The sequence below is a fragment of the Panthera uncia genome (assembly GCF_023721935.1).
Source record: "Panthera uncia isolate 11264 chromosome D3 unlocalized genomic scaffold, Puncia_PCG_1.0 HiC_scaffold_8, whole genome shotgun sequence".
NCBI classification, from domain to species: Eukaryota; Metazoa; Chordata; class Mammalia; order Carnivora; family Felidae; genus Panthera; species Panthera uncia.
The window spans coordinates 38,632,456-38,659,451 of record NW_026057586.1 but is presented as its reverse complement, the minus strand read 5'-3'; the positions used below and the strand labels follow the sequence as shown (position 1 = coordinate 38,659,451).

At 38.6% G+C, this 26,996-nt stretch overlaps 1 protein-coding gene across 1 annotated transcript in view; it reads left to right on the top strand.

The window, feature by feature from the left end:
• The window catches only part of ASXL3 (ASXL transcriptional regulator 3), a 122,281-nt gene that overhangs the window by 46,216 nt on the left and 49,069 nt on the right, over positions 1–26,996 (top strand). The window contains exon 9 of the mRNA XM_049619559.1: positions 10,293–10,456. Within this exon, the coding sequence (XP_049475516.1) occupies positions 10,293–10,456 (164 nt within the window). The remainder of the gene's footprint in view (positions 1–10,292; positions 10,457–26,996) is intronic.

Genomic DNA, 26,996 nt, shown 5'->3' with positions numbered 1-26,996 from the left:
TCAAATCATCTAGCCCGTACTCTGGACTTGACCATTATGTTGGCTATCTATGTCAAATCATCTAGCCCGTGCCCTGGACTTGACCATTATGTTGGGTATCTGAATATCAAATCATCTAGCCCGTACTCTGGACTTGACCATTATGTTGGCTATCTATGTCAAATCATCTAGCCCATGCCCTGGACCTGTAGGCCCCACTGAGGAGCAGCAGGACACTCTGTGACAGGATGAGTCTGCTGTCAGTGTTCAAATGTAGCTACACTAGTTACGCATGAAGCGAAAGCTAGCCACTCTTAAGACATCCTGGCTGATCCTGTAAAATCAAGCAGATGGAGGAAGAAGATAGCACTTAAAATTCAGTCAATTAAGGTAAAAAACTGTCAAAAATAAGCTGATTACAGGGAAAGAAAGGTGACTGATGACTAACCAGCAAACAGGGTGAAATAGCTTATCCTGTGCAAGTGAAGTCAGCAGTGCTATGAAGCCTCCTGTAAAATAAACAGTGAAAAAATGTAAATGAAATAAAAGAAAGAGCCTTAATGTAACCATTTCTAGACAACGACCCACGTCTTTTTAAGAAAGTAATGTTTTGGGGGCGCCTAGGTGGCTCAGTCAGTTGTCGATTAAGTGTCTGGCTTTGGCTCAGGTCATGATCTCACAGTTCATGAGTTCAAGCCCGGCATCGGGCTCTGCCCTGACACCATGGAGCCTGCTTGGGACTCTTCCTCTCCCTCTCTCTCTGCCCCTTCCCAGCTCTCATGCATGCTGGCTCTCCCTCAAAATAAATAAAAACTTTAAAAAATATTTTTGATGTTCTGTGACTTTAGGAATCTTACAGAGTAAAAGATTCTCCATACTGTGAAGCATTTTAGAATCAGGATAGTATTGAATAGTTCTTCAGGCATATTTATTTGCATTTTGCTCTTCCCTCTTTGCCGCTAAGTTGTTAATTCCTTGGGAATAGGGACCTTCATGTCTGTCTTTGAGGTCCTCACACACCCATTATATGCCTCTGGTTTAGCAGGTGCTGGATAAGGTTTGAGTGGATTATTTATAAGTAGCTGAATGGGTTTGTAAGTTTGGATGAATGAGGCATCCTACAGGCTTCAGCATACTTACATATCCTTCAATAAAAATGGTCCTGTGCTCCTGGGGTTCCGGTCATTCTTGTAGAGTTGCAGAACCAGTGCAAGGAAAGATGAAACCAGCCAACACCCAGGAGCCAGCCAGACAGGAAGAGCGTTTTCCCCATCAGAGCTAGACCTCTAATTCATACAGTTTTAGACATTTAGTTTTAACTATCTTTGCCTTCTCTAGGTGGCAGTAAATGTATAAAACTCCTGTTGCTATCATTCTGAATTAAAACAAATGGTGTAAGTCTGTTCTAACTTAAAGTAAATCCAGTCCAAATCCAGTCTCAATTGTCATCCTTATTGTGAGATTTCCTTAGCAGGATATACAGTTCTTCTGATTGTCCCCTAGGTGCTTCCTTTTGCTGTCTGGCAATTACTTAACTAGTCAAACTACAAGATAGTCACCCTATTCAGGTATAGATGTCTCCTGGGTCTTGGAAGCTCATGCATGTAGCCCCGGGCACAAGGGATTCTGGTGTGCTTCCCTGAGGACACAGCAGTAAGAAAGCACCATAGACCTCTGTCAGGTCCCTTCATATGCCAGTTTCCCTGGAGACAGTTAGGAGCCCACAATAAAAAATAATTGAGCTTTAGTATCCCTCAGTCATTCTAGTTCTTCTGATAGTGAGGTTGAAAGTTTTTGTTTTAAATGTTTTTTTTTTTTAGTGTTTGTTTTTGAGGGAGAGCATACGTAAGCTAGCAGGGAAAGGGCAGAGAGGGAGGGAGACAGAGAATCCGAAGCAGGCTCCAGGCTGTCAGCACAGCATCCAGTGGCAGGGCGGAACTCATGAACAGTGACATCATGACCTGAACTGAAGTCAGATGCTCAAACCAACTGAGCCACCCAGGCACCCCAGTGTTGAAACTTTTATGAGAAATTTATCATGGGGCACCCAGTGGCTCAGTCAGTTAAGTGTCTGACTCTTGATTTGGGCTCAGGTCATGACCTCACAGTTGTGAGATCAATCCCCACTTCAAGCTCTGTGCTGACAGCACAGAGCCTGCTTGGGATTCATTTTCTCTCTCTCCCTTTCTCTCTCTCTCTCTCTCTCTCTCTCTCTTTCTCTGTCTCTCTCTCTTTCCCTCCCCCCCCCCCGCCTCTTTCTGTTTCTCTCATGCACTCTCTCTCAGAATAAATAAGTAAACTTAAAAGAAATGCATCACTCAGAATGGGAGGCCATTACTTGCGACTTAGGGGTTTTTTTTTTTTTTTGTCTTCTCTTGGTTATTTTTTGTTCTTGACCATGGTTATGTATGAAAATTTTGAGAATATTTCCCTGAGTATCTCTCTGATGGAATAGATGCGATAACATGGTGAGTTGGCACAGGTGGAAAAAATATTGGCACTTTGTCTAGGCCTTTGTCTTCTTTGCTGTGTTGGGAGAGCCTGTGTTTCCTGCTCCCGGGAGTAATGGCTTCATTAAGAAGAGGTCATATACTTCTTAGGGCCTGGTGCTTTAGGAGATGTTTCTGGTGTATGCTATGTTCCTTGGTTGAGCTGCTGTTTCTCTGAGGTCAGTCCTTTGGAGAACGTCTCCTTGCCTGCAGTGGGCAGTGTTTGGACCTTGTCCAGAATGTGCCAGATCTTAACTAGGTGTGTTCTGGTCTGCCTGTTAAGAGGCCTAATCTGTTGCCACTAGAGTTAAAGCTTTACAGCAGTCTGTGGTGAGCAGGCTTGGTAGGAGTTTGTGCTGGTCTTCTGGGGGAGGAACCTGCTGCTCTGTGTCTCACACTCATTTGCCCTAGTAAAGAAGCACCTGCAGAGTGCAGGGGGACAGGGCTTGGTTTAAGTGGCTCTGGCCTCCACTGTGGGTGCTGGGCTGGTCGCTATCATTCGGTCATGCTGATGGGCAGGGGAGAAGAATGGCACCAGCCCTCTCCATTGTCCCCGGTGCGTTCACGCCCACCACTGTCTGAAAAGTCCTCACTGGAGAGCAGACGGTCTCCCCTCGTGAGTCCCAGGGATCTGAGACATTTGTGTCAGGGCCGTCTGCTCGCTTAGCAGCACAGTAAACCCATGTTTTATCAGACCTGCTGGTGAGTTTCAAAACTCCAAACTTTAGGGATCCAGCGTGGCTCAGACCGTGCTGGTCCTCTGGGGGAAGGTCATGCCACTGAGGAGCTGATGCTGGTTTATCCTAGAAGGGCAGTCACACCAACACGCAGGAGCTTGGAGTTCAGAGGAAAGCACAGCAAAAAGCCTGAGTCCAGCTTAGCCACCCTCAGCAGGTATCACTATGCCTGTGCCAATGAATGGGGCAGCACGATGGTGCCTGCCAGTTCTTTTGCCCCCTCTGTGGCAATGCCACCTCTCCCAGATGCACTCCAAGAAGGGGAAACATCTCGCCCAGTGTGCCCCAGGGGATCCTCAGACCGCATCATCTACTCCTGGGCTTCTGCCTGCCTTCTCCACAGAAGCACTGCAGTGCCTGCTGGCTCCATACCATCCATGGTGCAGAACTCTGAAACTCCAGTCTTGGAGCTCTGCTGGTTGTAAACACTGAAGATAAGCAGCCCCTCTCATTTTCTAGTCAGTGGCATTGGAGAAGAGTTTTCCTTGTGTGAGCCCCTGTGCGATGCTCCCTCTGTCTTTTTCTCTGTCTCCTCTCTCCGTGATCAGGGCTCCCTCCTCTCCGCAGTACCCATGATCCTTTTCTCCCCCAAATCACATCTCCTCACCACCTACCCTCCACCATGTGGCCTCTTCTCTCCTCCTGGTCATGCAGCTTGTTCTGTAGGTCCTTAGACAGATTTCCTGGGTGTTCAGAATGATCCAGTTATTTATCTAGCAGTGTTCAAATTATGAGGCAAGCATAGAGTCCTCCTACTACTCTGGCATCTTAACTCAAGTTCTAGAGGCTGAAAGTCGGAGATCAAGGTGCCAGCAGAGTGGGATGAAGGACCTCTTCTAACTCAGATTTCTCTTATCCTCACCTGGTGGAAGAAGGTGATTTTACATTGCTTAATGTGTATCTACAGCCAGAGATCATCTTAGAAAAACTGTATTAACCATTTTAATTAAAAGTGCTAAATTTAATTAATTTTAGCTGAATAATAAAAAGAACAGAAATAAAACCAAAAAAACAAAATTGCTAAACATCGCCACAAGATACGTTCATTACTACAAGTTGTCTCCAAAGATATTAAACTCTGAAAAACTGATTTTTTTGATTACTCGTTATAATTTCGGACAGTATAGTATAAAGGACAGGGGAATAATTATAGTCCCTCCTACTCCATATTTTTGTTAGCTTTATTATTTTTAAACATCAACATTGTTAACATTTATATTCTGTTTTTTAACAATAATCCCCATAGTTTTTTAATGTCGGTACTATATTTTAATAGATTCAGTGCTACTCGATAGACTTTTTTATACAATTGCCTCATTTGTGAAGTTTACATTGCATCACATTGTAGATGATTAGCTTTTGTCCTCTGATAATTTCTCTCCATCCCCTCTACCTTACACTGACTCTTTGAACGGCTGTTTTTATTCTCTGTGCTCTTTTAGAATCATTCCTCTCTTATTTCTTTGCGACAATAAAGAACTCTTTCATTTTGAACTTTTTGTATTTCTTTGGGCAGTGCCTCTTCTAACGAAAGACCCTGGTCTGCTTCTTGCATGTGCCTCTTCCCTCTGGGTTAGTGTTATGTCTGTGTCTCTGTGCATTTTATGCATAAGTTCTCTGTGGGTTCCCTTCTTCGAAATAGGAGTCTTTAAGCCAACAGACTACCCATTGATCAACTGCTCCAGTCAGCAGCCTTTACTCAGATTGGTGGTCTTTGAACTCCCCTTGGGCAAAATTAATAGAGAATTTCCCTGACCCGATTGGATGTATTTCCCCATGATTTTTATCATGTGGCCAGCCTAGTGTCTTTGTGTATGTCATAGACTCTCAGTTTGGCGACTGATGCTTCTCATCCCTCCTTCTCCAGACTGCAGCTATTTTATAGTCTCTAGTGTCCAGGAATTAGACACTAAAATGACATCTTTTTCTTCCTCTGAATGCTGTAGGGAGATGAGGTACCAGCTTTAATGAGATAAGACAATCAGATATAATTGGATTGTTCTTAAGCCAATTAAGAGTAAGTGTGTAAGGATAATTAAAATGGAATTAAACATCCTGTATGGCTACAAATTTAGCAAGAAGTTTCTCTGCTCTTTGTTCCAAAATTATAGAACATATTCTTGCTTAGTTGGACATCTTTGAAATAGATCTTTTGGGTTTGTCATAAAAGATTATATACCTCTCTGAATCTTCCTTCATCAATGATATTCTTAAAGATTTTGAACCATACTAAATAGTAACCAACCACAAAGGTCCTGCTTCTCATATTGCTTATAACATGGTTCAAAGTCTTATAATTCTCTCATTTCCCCAACCTTCCTCCCAGTCAGAATCACTCTTGGTAAATGACCTCAACTCCCTCATATGAGAATATGTAGGCCATAAATGGGAATTAAGTAGACTCCTTTCCTATATTTGTCACCCTTTTTGTCTCTAGGTTTTATTTTTGCCTCTGTTGCTGACAACAGAAACTTCTCCCTAAGTCTTTTCTCCTTGTGGACTTTTTTTTTTTTGTTTCAATTGTAAAAGACCAAACATACAGAAAAATACAGATACAGTACGAATAAAGCAGACACCTATATACCTATCTCCTTGACTAAATAAATGTCAGATTTGCTTTAGATTTTTTTTTAATTTTTTTTTTTAACGTTTATTTATTTTTGACACAGAGAGAGACAGAGCATGAACGGGGGAGGGTCAGAGAGAGGGAGACACAGAACTGAAACAGGCTCCAGGCTCTGAGCTGTCAGCACAGAGCCCGACGGGGGGCTTGAACTCATAGACCGCGAGATCATGACCTGAGCCGAAGTCGGCCGCTCAACCGACTGAGCCACCCAGGCGCCCCAGCTTTAGATTTTTTTAAATGATACAACTTTTGTACCTTTTTTGTGTCTTTGTAAGTGGGGTTGGCTGAATATTTGTTCTCTTATACTGGCCTTGTTCTTTTTTTTTTTTTTTTTAGTGTCCGTTTATTTTTGAGAGAGACAGAGACAGAATTTGAGTGGGTTAGAGGCAGAGAGAGAGGGAGACACAGAATCTGAAGCAGGCTCCAGGCTCTGAGCTGTCAGCACAGAGCCCGACGCGGGGCTCGAACTCACGAGCTGTGAGATCATGACCTGTGAGATCATGACCTGAGCCAAAGTCAGACACTCAACCGACTGAGCCACCCCTGCGCCCAGTTATTTTTTTAAGTTTATTATTTTGAGAGAGAGAGAGAGTGCGCGAGAGCGAGAGAGCGAGCAAGCAGGGGAGAGGCACAGAGAGGGAGAGAGAGAATCCCAAGCAGATTCCACACTGTCAGCATGGAGTCTGACACAGGGCTCAGACTCACGAACCATGAGATCATGACCTGAGCTGAAACCAAGAGTCAGATGCTTAACTGACTGAGCCATCTAGGCACCCCGTCCTTATTTTGGAATAAAGCTTATATTAACTTCATGAAGTGAATTGGAAATCTTTGTTTCTTTACCTATTCCCTGGAATATGTACAAAATGAAGTGCTAAGAGAGCTCCTTAATGTTTTGGTAAAAGTCATCTTTAGAGCTGTTTATGTGTTTTCTGTGTATGTGGGGTAGGGGAGGTTGCCTAATTATCCATTTTTTTAAAGGGTTTTGCAAATTTATTCAGGATTTCTATTTTGAATTGGAGTATTTATAAACTTAAAAATAGTCTTCAAAGATATTGGATAAAGTCATAGTATTATACCACTTAACACCTCTTTTTCATTATATCTGCCTTGTATGCTATATCTAGATTTATGGCCCTACCTTTCATTCCTCTTTATTTATTTGATCTCTCACCAGAAGTATATCTATTTTATTAGCCTAATAATAAAAAACAAACAAAACGAGACATAAAACCCTTTTTTGGTTGTTTATGGTCTTCATTGTCCTTCTGTTTCATGAATGTATACTCTTATTTTTGTAATCCTTTTTTTTCAAGTTTTTGCATAGTTCATTTGTACACTTAACTTTGAATTTTCAATTCTTTTTCTATTCTATAATTGGTAAAATTTACCTTTAAATCGAGCTGTGTTTCACAAATTTTGGCATTGTAATTTAGAATCCAAATTTTTTCTAATTTCCATTGAATTGTTTTTCTTTTACTTATGAAATACTTAAAAGTATGCTTTTGAATGTCCAAATAATGGGTATGGGAGGATTGGAGAGTTGCTGTTTGTGTTATTGCTACCTAATTAGATGAAGTTTTATATTGTTCATCAGTATTTGTGGAGACTCATAGGTCAGGTTTGTTTGTTTTACTGTTCCTTGAGTGCTGACAAAACATTGCTTTCTCTAACAGCTCAGTGCAGTGACCTATGTTAAATTCATTAGTTCAACATTGATTATTGAGTTGTTAAAGTTCTCTGTATTAAGACAAGTTTTTTTGTCTAATGTCTCAGTTTCTGGTAGGAGGTGTTAAGACTTCTCACTAGCATTGTGTAATGGCACTTTCTCTTTTTAATTCTCTCAGTTTTAATTTTTGAATGATGTGCTGCTTAAATGGATGCAGATTTAAGGTCATTATATCTTCTCAGTGAATTACTCCTTTTATACTTAAGGAGTGATCTTTCTCATCCCCAATAAGGTTTTCTACCTTTGTGTATCTTGTCTGATGTTAATATTGTTGTATTATTTTGTTGTTTTGAGTCTCTGGCTAGTATGTCTTTATTTCATTTTCATCCATTCCTCATGATCATTAAGTATATTTCTTGTAAGCATCACATAGGTGGATTGCATTACTTTGTAAATCAAGTATGAAAATCCATTTATATTATTTTGGTTTTGTTGGACTTAATTTTTATTGTTTTTCTACTTTTATGCCTTCCATTTGATTCATTGAGATTTCCTTCCATGCATTTATTTGGAAGTTATAATTCTTTTTAATTGCCTCTAGTGGTTACCTATAGAGGTTTTCTTTTCTCTTTACTTTTCTTTTTTTTTTTTTTTTTTTTTTACAGTTTATTTATTTTTGAAAGAGAGGGACAGAGCGTGAGAGGGGGAAGGAGACACAGAATCTGAAACTAGCTCCAGGTTCTGACCTGTCAGCACAGATCCCAATGCGGGGCTCATACTTGTGAACTGTGAGATCTATACAATTTTAACCAAGTAAAGAACTAGGCTATTGTCCTCTTCCTTCTCAAATAATGCCAGGGTTTGATAGCGCTCTTATTTCAATCACATCTTCACATCTTGCATACAGTTATTTTCCAATTTATTTCCTCTTTAACTTATTTATTTTCTTTACTTAACTCTTACTAATTATTAGTATTATTTTTCACTATTTATATTTACTTGGAATTGCTCTGATCTATTAGTCTTTTAGTTTACCATTGTTTCTGCAACCCATTCATTCCTTCTCCGATTTAATTTTTCATTTGTTGAGAATATCCACTACTGATTATTTAGTGAGATTCTCTAAAGGATAGTTTCCATTTTGGATACAAAAATGTTCTTTTCTCATTGCCATCATTGCCATTTTTGAAAGACTTTCTTATTAATGAAATTCTAGATTATAGCTCACATTCTCTTGCCCCTTTGAAGATATTCCACTGCCATCTGTTATTTAGTGATAAGATTTCTGTGTTCTTATTGTCATCTCTTTGGACATAATTTATTTTTGTTAAAATTGTTTTATAATATCCTTTTTATTGTTGATGTTTTATAATGTCAACACATCAGACGAAAGTGGGTATTTGTCCTTCTTGAGATTTGATGTATCGCTTTACCTGAGAACTCTTGCCATTTTTTCAGTTCTAAAAACTTTGGTCATTAGCTCTTCAAATATTGCCGGTCTTCTGTCCACTGTTCTGAAACTCCTATAGATGTTCATTCTGACTGTTTATGCTATCCCCGTATTTCTTCACTATCCTGTTTTTTGACTCATCATTTTTTTATGCTCCATTCTAGCTATTTTCATTAACTCTGTATTTTAATTATTTAGTAATTCTTTATTGTGTCCATTACATTTTTTAACTGAAGAACTAAATTTTCATTTCTAGATGTTCTGATTCTGTTTCAAAGCTGCCTGTTCTTTTATCATGGTTTCCTGTTTATTAATAATGGCTTTATTCTGTCTTTTGTCTCTAATTATTTAAAACAAGAGTTGACATTTTTTTTTCTGTTAAGGGCTAGAGAGTAAATACAGGTCATGCTATTTCTGGCACAGCTCTTCAATTCTGCATTGTAGTGCAAAGGCAGACCTCGACAGTAGCTAAACAATTGGGCATTTACTGTGTTCCAGTAAAACTTTATTTACCAAAACAAAAATTGGACTGGATATAGCTCATGGACTGTAATTTGCTGGCCCTTGATTTAAAACATACCCTGATAAAACAACTCACATTCAAGGTGTTCTTTTAACTCACGTGACTGAAAGTGACAATTCTTCTGTTTGATGCATCAACTGACTATTCCTTACAGTGGATTATTTTCTTGTATGTTATAATTTGAGTTGTGAACTCTACACAGCCTTCTGTTGGAGGTCAGTGTACCTTGAGTTGTAAAATTATCCTTCAAAATGCATTGGTGTTTTAGACCTTGAAGCTAGTATTTTTTTTTACAAAGAATCACTTTTTAAATTGTTACCCTCCAACTGCCCTGAATAGGAATCTTTTGAAACAACCCAGTGCTTAGCGTTCCACCTGATACGTGGGGAATCACACAGCTATCAGCTAGCTATCAGTATCTCTGTTAAAATGAATAGAACCGTTCTTAATCCTAGGTCTTACAGGATTTATAAAAATTGTAGTTGTTACCATTTATGCTCCCACAGTATTTTACACTTCTGATTAATTGGAAGACCATAATTAAAATACTTCCTTTTCTAGACCTGGTGCTACTTTGAGTAGCATCTGTAAAAACTATGTGGACGGTATGGAGTGAAGTATACATTGTGAAAATAAAAGACAACTAAGACAAGACAGGAACCCAAAGAAGCTTTGGAGAGTTTTTCTGAAATGCCACTTTTAAAAGTGACAGAATTAAACATACTATCGAATATGGTTGATATGTACATATATGTGTATGTACATGTGCATGTCTTTCCCAATCTACAGGGAATTAATGCTCTTGCTTGTTTATCACAGGACACTTGAAATGGACCAAAGCTGAGGACATTGACATAGAAACCCCAGGATCTATTCTTGTCAACACTAACTTGAGGGCATTAATAAATAAACATACGTTTGCTTCCTTACCTCAGCATTTTCAACAATACCTCCTGCTTTTGCTCCCAGAAGTGGATAGGCAGGTAAGTAGGAGTTTTAGACATTTGATATTAGTCACTAGATATATTATTGTGAAATGGCAGTTCTGTTATCAAAGATGACTGATACATGGATGGACCGTTTTATAAAAATATAGTGTATTTATAATATATATATTCATTGCTAGCATTGGTGTGTTTCTTTAATTTACCAAAACAGAGCCATTTTTATTATCAGTAGAGAGCCAGTTCAAATTTTAAAATACAGCACATTGCTGTAGAGAGAAAACAACAGACCTTTCCACATTGGAAGGGGGAAACAAAGAAATCAAACATTCCATTATCAAATAAATCTTTGAAGTAGCTGCTCCTTTGCCTGGAGGGAATATTGAAGTGCAGCAATAAAAAGCCAGGGTTTCTAAGAAATTATGTAAATGTTTTTATTCTCAACTCTTTCCAAAAAGCATTTAAAATTTATGTTTGCAGTTGCCTTCTGAGAGTCTATCATCATGAATATGATTGCCTATAAATAATCACCTTTTATCTTTTTCTTTTTAGTATAACTGGAAATGCTTTAACTTTATTTTTGTATTTTGAAAAGCCTCTAAAATAAGGAAATACAAATATAGACCCATAATAGCAGGCATCAATCATCTAAAGCTGTTTCCTTAGAGAAGAAAAGGAAAAAATATTTCATCACATAAACTTTTATTAAATTTCACAAAAGTTATTAAATGGCAACTAGGAAAAATTTCTTTGTGATTCTTATTTCAATAAATTTTGACACCATGTGTAGTTTCCAGTTGATGGACATAGTGTGTGTGTGTGTGTGTGTGTGTGTTTATGTATTTGCATCGCAAAATGAGAGATACATCCGTATACTGAAATGGGTGAGATTGATTCAATATTTCCATATTACTTTGAATAAATTTTCTTAGCTTTTTATTTGATTCTATTTTCTTCTAACTTAGCTGTCTCCTTTCATATATATTTAAAATGTGATGAGCTATGGTTTTCTACCACTCAAATGTATCTTTTTGGTGGAGATTATTGTTCATATTTAGGAAAAGATTATTTTGATTTTGGGTACATTTCTGTTTGAGAGTTTGCTTTCGTTCCATGGAAATTTGTTTAATATTTACTATCAATATGGTATGTTTTAGGTGCTTTGGAGTAATGGAAAGTTAGTAAGTGCCTGTGAAGTATTTATTAATGATTAAATATGCTTTGGTTGGATACATAGGCTGTATTTGTGAATAATCAAAATATGAGGTAGAAGCAGGTGTGCTTAGAGGGGAAAGCACAAAGTATATTGAGCTTTCCTATGTGGAAGGGAAAAATCAGAGACAAAGTTAAGGTCCTTGAATTGGGCCTTGAGATGTAGGCAGAATTTGAATAAGGTGGATGGAAATGTACCAAGTGAAAGGTTCAAAGATATAAAATCAAAAGCTAATTTTGTGGGAGTCTAGATTGTTGGAAGAACAGTGCGAAAGAATCTGGACAGACAAATTGGAAGTCAGTTTTGGAAGATTCCTTGAGTATGAGGCTAAAGAGTCTGAACAGTGTTCTCCCTGTGTTTGCAAAGCCATTGAGGGCTTTTGAGCACAGCTATAATATAGTAAGATTGTTGCTTTTTAAGAAAATTGTTCTGGTAGTATTGAAAGGAAATTTAGAGATGGGAGGCATAAAAGTGGAAAGAGTTGTTAGGAAGCAATTTTAGTTGTTCCAAAAAGGCAAAATGAGGGCTTGGATTTGGAGAATAGCACTGAAATTAAAGAGGAAGATCATGTGATCATCACCATCACCACCATCATCCAGTGGTAGCAGTTTTACATTTTGTCAAATAACACTTGATAAAATAGGGAGGAGGCACTAATGACTCAGAGGTTTCAAATTTGTGTGGCTGAGAACTGAGCTCAGGAGGTAAGGAAAACTTTATTTTGGGGAGGTGGGAGAGCCTGATCTCTAAGCTGCAGAACTGTTCCCTCTGCCTCAATGTGCTTGTGGTTTCTCGTGCTTACCATTCTATCCCCAGCTCCTGGAATAAGATTTAGCATGTAAAAGATACTCAGTAAATCTTTTTGAATGAAGAAATGACAAATTGTCCTCGACTTAGCTGAATATTTTGGTAACCCGGAAGGCCATTCTAAGCCCAGTATTTTATTCAGCTTGTAACAGCAGTTGCTGTTCCTCATTTTTTTCTAGTCACTATAAGAAGTGTCAATGAATAAGGCACAATACCTGTCCTCATATCACATTTAGTCCACTGGTAAATTATTCAAGCAGTCCTGACAGAGCATGTATTATGTACTATATACACTTTGCTAAATACAGAGGATATTAGAATAAATCTTGTGGGGAAATAACAGCTAACTTCATGCTGAAATACAGTTGACTTAGCTCATTACTAGGTAAGAAGTCTAGTAACTGGGTAAACCTGGCCCAGATGATGTAGCAGAACAACTTAAACATCAAGATAGTAGTATAAAGAAAGCCTTCTGAAGGCACAGAGGATGATGACATTTAATCTGAAACTAGTATTGGAGAAGAGTTTATGGTGGATATAGGATACTTAAGTTGAGCCTTGAAAAACTAATAGGTGTTTTGTAAGTATAGCCAAAGGAAAGTGAATTTTGTAGAGGAAGAGCCTATCATTTATAAAGATTTGCTGCTTTTGTGTTCGAGAACATTTAGTAGTTCAGTGTGACTGGACCGCCCTGTGGGGGCAGAGGGGTGAGATATTCCTCTAAAGGGGAGTATGGTTTACAACGTCTCATGATGTGGTTGCATATTAAGTTCTTTGAACTTCTTCTGAAAACTGGGTACCGTCAGAGATTTTTTTCAAATGAGAAATGGGATGCATAGAATAATTTAAGCAAATATTTCTGTGCCTGGACATAGGGGAGAAAAAAGGGGTAAATAAAATGCATTCCATATTTTCTCTTAGGAGCTAGTAGCCCTGTAAATGATGGATAGGACAGGCAGAAAGATAAGACAAGAGAGACTGGGTAAGAAACAATTGCAGTAGTTGAGATGTGAGATAAGGGTCTGGCCTTGGGCATTGGCCTTGGAAATGAAAAGAAAGGACTGAATTCCAGACATAGTTTCAACCTACAAAAGTAGGAATATATGACAGATTGCCTGAGGGATAAGGTTGTAAAAGGTCCAGAAGGCAACTGGAGATTTTATCTAGGGCGACTTGGGAGGACAGAAAGGCTCTGTGGGCCTATCAACATTTGATACTGAGAAATTTAGAGTTCTGTGTCTGTGTGCCTTGTTGGAGGTGAGCTGAGCCCTCTCTCCTATCAGAAAGGGGCAGGCGACCTGATGCAGCAAGCTCCCAAAAGTGCTGTTTCGCGACAGCTTAGAAATATCCGAATGGGGATGAATCCCACCATTTTCTGGGACAGAATGAGTAGAAAAGGAATGTGAATAGAATCTGATTACATAGATTTATTTGAACTCAGTAGAAAGTACTATAATTACGTGAAATACCTCACAATTTTGCTTGTACGAAAGCTTGTCTTTACATATTTTTACAGAATTTGAAAGCCCCAGGTTTCTCGTTTCCTTCCTTTGCCAGATTTCTACCAGATTTCTCCCCTAAAGCAGCCCCTACCAGCCTCTGACTCTGGACTGTAGAGAGCTGGGGATCATTCAGTTATTATGTCTCCAAAATATGGAAGCTAGGTTTCCCATTTATCTTGCTTGCCAGTACCTACTGTCATTATGCCAATGTGTCTGGTATTTTGTTTTTCCATATTTCTAGTTTTTTTTTTTTCTTTTACAGAGGCCTGCTTATCCTAGAACACACACACACACACACACACACACACACACACACACACACACGTATATGTACATATATATATATATACATATATATATATATATACACACACACATTATATCATATCTAAATTACACATGTATATTTTTTAACTTCTAGTTGTTGTATACCATTTTCACATCTAGTTTTATATTTAATTTTACTCTCCTTCACACATTAGACTGCAAGTAACAAAATCAAACTCAAACTGACTTAAATATAAAGGGATTTATTGACTGAGGTAATTGGAAGATAGAAGTTAGAGTGGGTTTCTGGTTGTTGGTCCTGGGATCCACTTATTGTCCAGAACCCATTTCATTATTAATGAATTAATTTTAAAAATAGTCTTTTTTTGTTGTTGGTACTATTCTAATCCCTTTGTGGTAGGATGGTTACCTGAATCAAAAAATGGGTACTTGACTCTTGGTTCATATTCATGGGGAAAATACTTCTGTCCCAGTGTTTAAAGGAAAAGATCTAAGATTCACTCTAATGGTACTACTTAGATAACATGAACACTTGTTAACACTTCTAGCTAAGGAAATGTAATATGCAAATTGGTTTAAAGCAGCTAGATCTATTCTTGAACCTCGTGTGCTCACTGTCTCCTCAAGTAAAATGGTGTACTGTGAGAGAGGTTAAGGACACTTTAGAAATCTAGTTTTTAGGAAGTTGTGTTAGAGGATATGCAGTTGGGGGTGAGGGAGAGTCTTGGTAGTCCATTAACAATGCCCACTGTAGTGGGATAGGTATTGAGTTTGGTTTTAACATGTTGGGTTGAGATGCTTCTACATAAGAAATGTCGAGAAGCAATTACATATTCAAGTTTTAAAACTGAAGAAGTTGGAGTTAGATTATAGCTACATAGAACATCTACGTAGATTATGGTGTCAACTATGGGATTTGATAAGACTGCGAGATATAGTCTTATATAAAAGACATATTCATGAAAGGATGTGGGTAAGAAAGAGTGTGGGAAAGAACCAGGGAACGGACAGAAAATAGCAAATTCTTAAGAGATCATCACATGCAGGTTGTATACAGGCAACAGTGTCAAATGGACATTAGGAGGTCACTGGGGAGTAACTGGGGTATCTTTCCTTTGTCCACCTAGATCCACCTTTCAGCCTTCTTCACCCGCTTTGTTCCAGGAAGCTAAACCATGTATGAACTACTGCATCAGGAGGACCTATGCCTCCCATATTGTTTTTTAGTTTTAAACAATCATAAACTTTTTAGAAAATTGGAAGATACATTAGAGAATTAGTTTGCATCTGATGATCCATCCAGGATCCCCTTCCTTGAATATTTTATAATGGTAAGGTTCTATTTTCTACAAACAGGGACATTTCTCTTACATAAGCAAAATCCACACAATCAAGATCAGATTAACAGTGATCATTTTTACCATGTGATTGATTCTTAGGCTGTATTCATATTTAGCCAGTTGTCCCAATAATGTCGTTTATAGCAGCAAGATCCAGTACAGAATCTGTCAGTGCATTTAGTTGTCATGTTTCTTTAGTCTCATTTCTAGAATAGTTATTCAGTCTTCCTTTGACTTTCATGATTTTGACACTTTTGGAGATTATAAGCCAATTTGAGTTTGTGTGCTATTTCCTTGTGATTACATTCAGAATACCTCTGGAATAGGATAAATGATGATGTATTCTTCTCCTTGAACTTCTTAGTTGGCACATATTTTTGATTTGTCCCAATATTGATGATGCTCATTTGATCATTTGATTAAAATTTGTCTGCAATCTTCTCCAGTCCAAAATTACTTCTTCTTTCTTTGTAATTAAATAATATTTTGTGAAGAGGCTCTTTTAAATTATGTAACTATCCTTTCTCCTCAGACTCTCAATGTATTCATTTATTGGTATATGTACGGGTTCAGCCTTTTCTATTTTTTCAGTAGATGACTACGCTTGAATTGTCCCACACTTGGTCACTGGGAGCCTGTTCAAGCTGAGTCCTGTGTCTTCTGACATGTCTCCATTCCCTCTGATCACTCCATTACTTTGAAGCACATCACATTGTTCCAGTCTTATACTTTTCTTGCCCAGACACTGGAATAACCCTTTCTTAAAGGAGCCATGGTTCCCTTTAGTGGACGATGGTATTTAGGAATCAGGATCTCACAGCACGTGTACAGTTTGTGCATGTGTGTGTGTACGTGTGTGTGTGTGTGAATACTCCTGTGTCTTGGAGACAAGGATCATCATACAGAAGAAAGAGGATGAGTCTTTTGGAATATATAAACATAGCATAATTTACATCGACATTTATCTCTATATGTATGTGTACGTCTTGTAAACCATGAGTTTACACTAATACCTCCAGTCCTAATCTAATACCCATGGTTTATTCTAGTGTTCTCCCTTTCCGTAGCTGACACAGTGAGAAACCCAGTTTTTATTACCCTTAATATATCTAAATATGTGACTAATCCCTTTATAGGTAGTAGCCATGCTTCTATACAGCTCCGTGTGGTTGGTCTCCTTCACTATACTCTGGCTCAGACTCCATGACAGGCCACCTATCCACTCATCCAGCTTGGGCACCTTCCCCTTCCTGCTTGACCTCTGACATTGCATATTGGGCCCCTCCTCCATGCAGGTGTTCCTCACTGTGCAATGCCTCTGCACCTCGTCTCCAGGCTTCCCTCCGTGGATACCTCCCTCACCAAATAGGCTCTGTGATCCCACTTTGGAGCATCATGGGTCCCTCTGCTTTTCTGGCACAGAGGCCTATATTGTTTTAAGTTTCAGGCCTGAATGACTTGTAAGGGGGGAGGAGAAGGCCCCATGGATTCTAATTGGGTTCAGCTATTAGGGAGCCTCAACAGGAGTTTGGGTGAAGGAAGAAGAGTGAGATTGAGCCCTGTACCTGCTCTGTGTGGTCAGCGCAGTCTGCAAACATCAACCAGCTCCTATCAGAAGGTCTTCTCCGTACAACCCTCTGTCTGTCCAAGTTCTGATAAACTCTTTCTCCTGTTACCCTTCAGGTCAAACACAGCTCCATATTATTAGGTTTCGTTTACTGCACTATCCTTGGTGGTTTGCACCTTGACCATATTTTTCTTTGTAAGTAGTCTCTTTAATCTACTGTCTTCAAATGATGCTAACTTGAATTAGCCATCTGTGCCTGCTGGGACTCCTCACTGACAGATCTATTGAAGGAGTAGAATATTATGTATATAGGCAAATCCTAGTGGTTTGGGGAAGGAATGGAATATATAGTTTATGCATTCATTCATCCAACCAATGTTTACTTAACACCTATTATGTGCCAGGTAAGCACATAATACAAACGTACAATAAGTCACAGTTCCAACCCTGAGAGAAGTGATGGTTATAGAAGTGAGAGAGAGATGTAAAAGCCTGTGTTGTTATAGAACTGTGCCATGGTGGAAATATATGCATTGTGTTATGGGAGCAATGAAGAGATAATTTTATGGGCGTTACAGAATGCTTCAAAGAGAATGTGTCCTCTAAACTGCATCTGGATATGGAAACCAATTTGACAATAAATTTCATATATTAAAAAAAATAAAATAAAATAAAATAAAATAAACTGCATCTGGAAAGATGGAGGAAGTTTACCAGGAAAAGAAGTGTGGTGGGCCTTCCAAATAGAGGAAACAGTATGTGCCAGTAGTAATATTGATTACTTATAGTGCTAAGCCTCCTACATAAATTATCAGTAATCCTTACTATAACTCTCCAAAGAATTCGTATTTTTAACCCCACTTTATCTATGTGAAAATAAGGATCAGGGAGGGGGGGAAAAAAAAGATTTACCCAACTTCTTCCAAGTAAAAACATGAGAGCCAAATTCTGAACACAGATTTGTCTGACTGTCCCAAGTTCATGCTCTTTCTTCTACCTGGTGTTCCTTGCCCCCCACCCAGACACAGGCAGAAAAGTATATGCTATCTGTCAACATGTATTTTGAGATGGTGGGTACGGGGTGGGTAAGTTGAGGTTAGAAGGGAAGGTTGGAACAAATCTTTAAAAAAGGCCTCCTGTGTTAGTAAGCAATGTAGGACATACCAAGGTTTTATGTTTGGAGCATGACATTATTAGATGTATACTGTAAAAGAGGACTCCATTGAAGGAATAAAGCATGAAGTAGAGGAGAGAGATCTGGCACTCCCCACCCGACGGTGCTTTAGCCATTCTGTCTTCCTTCCTGACCCTCACATCTAAACCTCCTGTTCCTAACCCCTGTACTTCCTAAGAGCTCTGCTAGGAATGCTTTACAGCAGCTTTCAGCAAGGCCAGCTAATTCTTATCTACCCAGTTGGTGTCCTCTCTTCATAGAGGCTTTTTTCGTCCTCCCTCCCATCCAAAGTGTCCTCTTCAGTTGTTCTCTGACTTATTTTCCTGATTATCTCTCTCCCAGAACTTAGTCAATAATTACTTGCTTATGTAGTTGTTCATTTGTCTTCCCTCATGAGAATAAAAGCCCCAGGACAGTGGCTTTCTTCTATTCACTGTGCCTGGCATATAGTAAGTGTTCAGTAAATGTTTTTTGAATGAATGAATGAAAATAGGCTGCGAATCCACTTGTAAGCTGGTGTAACATGGCTGATAACAATGGCTTTAGCCAAAGCCATTAAAGAATGAAAAAGAAAGGCCTACTTCCTGAGACACTGTATTAGTTTGCTATTGTTACCATAACAAAATACCACAGACTGGGTGGCTCAAAAAACGAAATTTATTTTCTCACAGTTCTGGAGGCTGTAAGTCCAGGATCAAGGTGCTGACATGGTTGGTTTTCCCTGAGGCCTTAGCTTGCAGAGAGGCTCCTTTTTGCTGTGTCCTCACATGGCCTTTTCTCTATGTGCCCACATCCCTAGCGTCCCTTCCTCTTTTTATAAAGACATTAGCCATATTGGATTAGGGCCTTGCCCTGTGACCTCGTTTATGCTTAATTTCATCTTTAAAGGCCTTGTCTCCAAGTACAGACACATTGGAGGTTAGGGCTTTGACACAGGAATTGGGGGGTGGGGTGGGGTGCACAAGTCAATCCAACACAGACATTTTAGAAATAAAATCATCATGACTTGGTAATTGGATTTGGATGAGAAGGAGGAAATGTATATATACATATATACGTATATATATATATACGTATATATGTATATATATATTAGGCAGTAAGTATTTATTGTGCATTGGAGAATAGCAAAAGATTGTTATGTCTTAAAAGCCAGGGTAGGCTTAAACATGTTTTTGTCCTAAAAATTGAGGCAGTTGATAGGAGAAATTGAAGATAGAAGAAAGTGAATTTGATTTATTGACCAAGTTTTAGAATGGATGGGATGGGATGGACTATATTGGGGAAGAGGCTGGTTTAAGGGGGGAAAAAGTACTGATTTCTGAGATCAGAGAGAAGAGAAGCAGGAAGAAAGGAGAGGAGAAATAGCTAAATGTGAAGGGTACAGTGGGAAGTGAGGGGTTTTCAGCCGGTGGTGGTATGTTTGCCTGCTCAGACACTAGAGGGTTAGGGGTCTCGGGAGAGCTTTTGGCAAGCAGCCTGAAGGGTTGTACTGTGGATCCGTCCTGGGGCAAAAGTGTTTGCTGAACAGCATTGAGACCCCATTTTAGGTTAGATGGCAGTGGAAATCCAAGTGGTCTACTCAGGATCTTCAATCCAGCAATGCTAAATATTTATGCATTTAGTTTGGTAATAGATGTGCCAGGAGTTGGGTTTTGCCGAGATTAGAGATTTTCAAAGGCTCACATGGAAAGCGCTGAGAGATTTTAGAAGACATATGATATGCTTGTTGGAGTGGTGATGATGGGGTCCAGGCTGTAGGGAGAGAAGCTAAGGTCAGAGGAGCTGGAGCCAGTTGGGAGGTCTCGGGGAGGAAAATAAGGCTTTAAAGGAAGAAAGATATATTGTTGAATGAAGTGGTGTAGGATCTCAAAATAACACATTTCCAATATGATCAGGTTTTGGCAAACACATAGGTCGAAAGCTATTTTTGGCCATAGCATTTTGGTCAGAGATCAACTGCAGAGAAACCAAGAGGCGAGGGCAGCATTAGTTAGTGCTAGTAAACAGGTAGAGTTGTAGCTAGTTCTTTATTCAGTTCCCATGTAGGAATATTACCTGAATAAGTTCAGTGATTGTGTTTGCAGCCAGACATGGCTTTGTGCATACTTCTCTGCAAAATATGATTGGGGAATTTTTAGAACCTCCTCGACCACACATAGCAGATCCCTCCTTTCTTTAAGAATTTGTACTTCCTAAACTATACCTACATAGAACCATTCTGTGACCTTTTAAAAATATATAGCAGCTGGCAGAATAAATGTCAACTAAAGTGGAGTCATATTTAGGTTTTTATTACACTTTCAAATTGAACATCACTGATGAATAGGTTGTTGTCATTTCTGTCATCTGTATCATTTGTAAGTGGTGTTCATCTCTGCCTCCATTTGGTGGTTTTGGGGCTATTAGGGCTGTCTCTCCAAATACTTACAAGACCATTCCCCAACTGCTTCTAAATAAATTATGCCTATTATTTTTCTCCAAATGGTAATTGCAGCATTTCAATCCATCCTTACTAATCTCCCAATTTTGTTCTGCATTCATATCTGTGTCTCTATGGTCTGTTAAATGACTAGCCACTGAAGGATATGTACTGTGTAGCCTCTTTAAAATCCTATCTAGCTTTGTGCTCTTCAGGTTTTTGCACTCACTGGCAATAATGCACGTAATTTTAACTGTGGAGAATGTCATTAAACTAAAATGGAACATTTACACAGTTCCTTTTGCAGAGAATTTTGGACTAGGAAAATGAATGTGTGTGTCAGACATTTTACAGCACATGAGAATGTGATTTATTGATTTCTGATGGCTCTGTTGGCATCAGTGTATATATTTAAAGAAGTCACGCAGCCTTTATAAATGCAAATGGGAAAGGGCTTTCCATCTTTTTCCTCCATGGAAATAGCTCATACATTTGCGATAACTCAGGCTCCTCTTAGAGATTGCTCTATGTACTGTATATATTGATTTAAAAATTATACCGTTATTTTATTCTACAAATAGCGTTTATAATGAAATGTCAATTTACCTAACAGATTATAAAAATTCAGAAGTATTAAAGATATGAAAAAATACTAGTATCTTTAGCCTTTAGGTTAAAGTAAGTGTGTACTTGAGATGTAATTATTTTAATGGAACTGACACTGGCTTTTTCCCTGCTTCTGAAAGCATATCTTAAAGTACTTAGGAAATCCAATATTCCTTCTAGTCCAAGTCACTTACTGGTGATAGTAAATCATACATGGCCAAAGATATCCTTGCAGGCCACTCCTGATATTTCCATGCTCGCCATTTGAGCTTTATGCATATGGAGGGAAGTAATTCCATCTGGATATTATCCATTTCTTAGCTAACTGGAGAGTTAACATCAAATCCTGTTTATCAGTGTCAGCTTCAAAGTATGTCAAATAATGTGCAAACTGGATTGAAGTACCTATGTACAAGCAATTGCATGCAATAGGAAATTTGACAAATGGAGTTTCTTTCAATCCTGTGCATAAGGAAGTTGAGGAACACACTCATTTAACCAGGAGAACATCCTACTGTATGCATTAAACCACTTTCTTCCTCCTTTGTATAAGATACTGAGTGGCACCCTCATGGCCTGAGAGGGTATCTTTGGCCACGTGTGATCAATTACCACTGGCATACTGGATGATCAAGTATTAGATTCTGTAATCTAATGTTACAAAATTACTTTGTTATGTAAAATTTAAAGTAATATGTGTACGTGTAACACTTAATTCAGTTTATATGAGAACAAAGAGTAAAAAAGTTTACCTTTGTTTTATCATACAAGGGAGTAGAGTTTGAGAAAGGGAGTCATGCAGATGGCAGATTACACATTAGTGCCTGTCTTTTTAATAAGGGACATCCTAATACCTGGATCACCACACACTGTGATAAATGGTTGTCCTCCAGTGACTCACCCCTAAATTAGGCTCAAGGGTAGAAAGGAGAAAACGGATTTCACTCATTAAATCACCTTTAGAACTCCTGGTAGTTATTAAGCCCTATTCAAAAAATGTAGTTGCCTGAGATATTGGCGCCCTCTGGAAAACTTATTAAAGATCGTTGTAACGAAGTAAAGAATCAATTATAAGCAGGAAGTGAACAGTGTAGTAATGTTTGAGGCTCTAGATTAAGGTGGCAACATTATATAATTCCCTCAGCTGCTTCTAAATTCTCACTAAAATGACCCTGGCTTTTCCCAGTATATTTCTTTATCAGTCCAAAACCTAGAGGAAGAATGCCATCCAGATGCCAAAACCCGGGAGTAAGTTCTGCAGGAGGTAAGGAAGGTGAGACAAGATTGGGCTAAGAGATTACTAAAATGAAAGTGGTTGCCTGGGGAAGAACACTCTATGGGGTCTCACTGAAAGGGGCTGTAGATTTCTCTCAGACACAACCAGCAGCGAGTGGTCAGGCAAGGGGAAAGGGTGAGTGGAGCCTTCCAGAGGCAAAGATCTCTATACTCACGCCTGCTCTCTGAGTATGTTTGCTAGCATTTAGTCTCTGAACAGCAACCTACCACTGCAGATGATGTTTCCAGTCTGTACTTGCTGGGGGGTTGCCTTGTGTTCTCTGTCCAAAAGCTAGATGTTTTGCTAGCTAAAGGGAGGCCTAGCTTCATTGATGTATCCTTAAATATATGGTTAAGACGTTCTTTGTTAAAGAATCAATCCCTACTCCTCACATCTGCCAAACCTCTACTTGAGCAAGCATCAGTCGGGTAAACATGTCCTTTTCCCTGATCCCTTATCTGAGCCTGAAGGATTTGTACCAAGTCCAACAAAGTTTCTTCTAGAAACCATCTCAGCAGCTAATACTGATCCGACACCTGCTGACCAAGAGGTCAGGATGGAAAGATAGGGATCAGTAATGCGGCACAGGAAAGATTCAGCCGTTCAAAAAAGAGCCCCAGTGTGACAATTCAGAGAACAAGAATAAGTGTTAGTAAAAGAGGGTAAAAATGATCTTGACAACATCTGTTAATAAACTCAAGGAGATCTATGAGAATCCAGTAATTTTTACAAGTATTAATTGAAGATTTATAGTGGGCCATGCAATGTGATGGCCATTTGGGCTATCATATTATATGAGACTGCTGTGTATCTGCCTTCATCAAGCTTAGCATCTAGCATTGGAAGTAGTGCACGTTCACGGAGCCCCTGGGAATATAATTTTGTAGACAAAGCTTCTGAGGAGGCATCTGAGGGAGCCTCATCTGTTGGGTGACATGGAAACAGTTTGATGCCTTAAAACCTTAAGATACCTTCGGTGGAACCAGAACAGTGTTCAATCTTTGGCAAATTCCTCTCATAGCTGAGGCATGTGTTTTTCCAGACTGACAGGTGGGAACAGACACTGTGAGCACTGGGCCCTGTCACCTCTATTCATTTCAAGTAGTTCTTGCCTAGCCTCTGGTAGCTTCCTCACATTTTCACACTGATAAACACTCCGCGGAAGAATGCCAGAATTTTCTCTCTGTTGTGCTCTGGTTCACTTCCTGTGAACAGTAACTGCCTTGGTTTCTTATCTCAGCTTCAGTGTCTTGTTAGCCCATCAGTTGGATGGTGAGTTTTACTGAAGTAGGTAAGGCTGGAGGAGCATGTTTTCAGTTGTGGAGCATGTTGTATCAGGTGCATTTGAAAGATCTATGTGGAAATTTCGAATAAGAAGTTGGTTGTATAAAGGTGAAGGTTAAAATAGAGTTCAAAGTTGGAGTTAAAAAAAAATTGAGAGCCACCAACATCTAGATGTTAATTAAAACCATGGATATAAGTGATACGTACTATAGAATAGAATGAGAAGAGAGCCCAAGATTAAGGCTTGTGATTTCCACATCTTAATGGCTGAATAAAAGAGATTAAGGTAGCAAAGGCGACTGAAAAGTAATAGCCAGTGAAGTAAGGGACCTGAACACTAAGTGTGTGTCACTGAAGTCAAGGGAGTGAGTATTTAAGAAGGAGGATGGGATTTATTAATACTTAAGTATTGAATACGATGAGGATTGAAAGTTAACTAACTTATTTCATCAATGAAGTTCACTGATAATCTTGACAGGAGCAATTTTGGAGGCATGGTAGGGAGGATATACCAGTTTGGAGGGGCTTCCAAAGAGAAGGGAAGGAGAGAATTTGGATAGAACACCCATCTTCCCCTTATACGTAAAGTGAATAGAGAAATGGAGCAGTAGATCTTAGAATTTCTTGTTGAGTACATTGAGGCCAATGTGTTTCTAAAGATTGCTATTGAAAACAAGGTCTTTTCTTCCATAATACAGTTGTTTAGTTTGGTATATAAGAAAGCTGTATGTTTCTTAGCCATCCTATTACTCAGTATTTGATAACTTTCAATTGTTTTTTGTTTTATGCTCATGAGTTTCCCAGCTAATCATATCACTTACTAAGAATGGTGATTATATCTCCATTCTAATTAGTATACCTTTTAGAACCAGTTTCATTTATTTGATAGTAAGAAGGCCAGTTCAGTGTTCAATGAGGATTGAGTTAAAGAAGCAAAGGAGAAAATATAGACACATGCCTTTTAAAAAATTTCGTTATGAAGTAGAATAATCATGAGGATAATGGAAACAGCATAATTTAAAGATAAAGGTGGAGTTTTGTTTATTTGATTTATTTGTTCAGTTGGGAGAGGAGTTAGCATGTTTAGTTATCAAAGGAATAGAGATCCTGTTGAGAGGGAGCTGTTAAATAATCAAGATGAAAATGGAAGTTGGTTACTTACTATAGTGATCCCTTAAAAGGCAGGGGAAGAGAAGGTAGTGATTAAAGTACCAGTGGAGAGATTTTCCTTAGAAAGGAGGCAGTGCACCATTTCCCAGAAAACTGGAAGAGACGAAGAAAGTGGGTGAAGAAGATGGGTGTTTCCTATATGATCAGTATGGGTTCTTTATTTCCTCTACAAAAGTAGAAATCAAAAGCATGGACAGGTAGTGATGGGTAGGATGAGGACAGGGAGGAAGGTAAAAAGCTTGAGGAGAATGGAGTTTGGAAAAGTCACTGAAGAGTGAGAAAGTGAGTTCACTGAAAAAGCACTGTAGGCTAGCTGGAGAGTGATAAGTGACCGAGAGTTGAAGACCTAAGTTTCAAACCTGATTTCTTAGAAGAGTGAATTTTTACCACAAGTAGATGTAGAATGGTAAGGTCCGCCAAGGATTGGACCTTTGTCATATGTGTATCCAAATGATAAGAGTAAGAATCTTAACACAAGAGATCAGAAAATCTCAACTGGAAAAGGAAGGGAATGATGCAAGAAGAGGAAAAATAGACTGAGTGGAAGCAAAGGGATGAGTGGATAGCAGGTCATAAGGAGTCAAGAATGGTCCGAGTAGGGCTGTGTGAACAAGCAAGCCAGAAGGAGGGAGGTGGGTCTGCATAGTATTCATATAATTAAATGCTATAGTGACAGAGCAGTTTGAAAGATTTTCCTATTTTCCCACAAACGTCTGTAGTCTTTTTATTTTTTTTTTAGTTATTAGTATCTCTGCAAAACATTTACATTTTCATTTGTAATTATGGAGTTTGGTGTCTAGCTTAAGAATATATTCTTTACATCAATATGAAAAGAACAAATATTCTCCAAAGTATTTTAATCTTTTTTTTTTTTTTTTGAAACTTTTCCCTTTGTATTTTTAGAATTGTGACTCCTGCAACTGTGTTTTTCTTTCTCAATATTGTTTTCTCTATTCTGGGACCCTGAATTTCCATATGAATTTTAGGATGAGCTTGTCATTTTCTGTAAAGAAACTAGAATTTTGATAGGAGTTGTCTTAAATCTGTAGTTCACTTTGGAGAGTATTGGAATCCTAATATGAAGTCTTCTGATCTATCAACATAGGATGTCTTTCCATTTACTTAGATCTTTGATTTCTTTAACTCTTTGTTTTGTTTTATTTAAAGAGTAAGTTTTACATTTCTTTTGTTCATTTTATCCCTTCCTATTTTATTCTTTTTAATGTTATTGCGAATGTTGTTGTGTTTGTTTGTTTTTTTCCTTCATTTTTGGATTGATGAGAAGTCAGCTGATAATGTCATTGTAGTCCTTTTGGACATAAGTCATTTTCCTGCTGCTTTCAAAATTTTCTCTGACTTTCAGCATTGTTACTATGAAGTGTCTGGCTGTGACTCTGTACTTATCCTACTGTATTAATCCATTTCTTTGAGGCTCTGGTTTGTTTTTGTGTTTTGGTTTTTTTCCACTCTGTTCTTTAGAATACATAATCTCTATTGCTGTGTCTTCAAGTTTGCTGCTTCTTCTGCCTGTTCAAATTTCCTGTTGAGCCCCTCTAGTGAAATCTTCATTGTAGTTTTTTCACTTTTCAATCCAGAATTTTTCACTGGTTCTGTTTCATAATTATTATCTCACAGATGTTTTGTTTTGTTTTGTTTTAATGTTTTTAAATGTTTATTCATTTTTTGAGAGACAGAGAGACAGAGCATGAGCAAGATAGGTGCAGAGAGAGAGGGAGAAACAGAATCCGGAGCAGGCTCCAGGCTCCAAGCTGTCAGCACAGAGCCTGACTCGGCCTCAATGTCAGGAACTGTGAGATCATGACCCAAGCTGAGGTCAGACGCTTAACCACATAACCGACTGAGCCACCCAGGCGCCCCCCAGATGTTTTTCTATTTGATGAGACATTTTCATCATACCTTCCTCAATTTA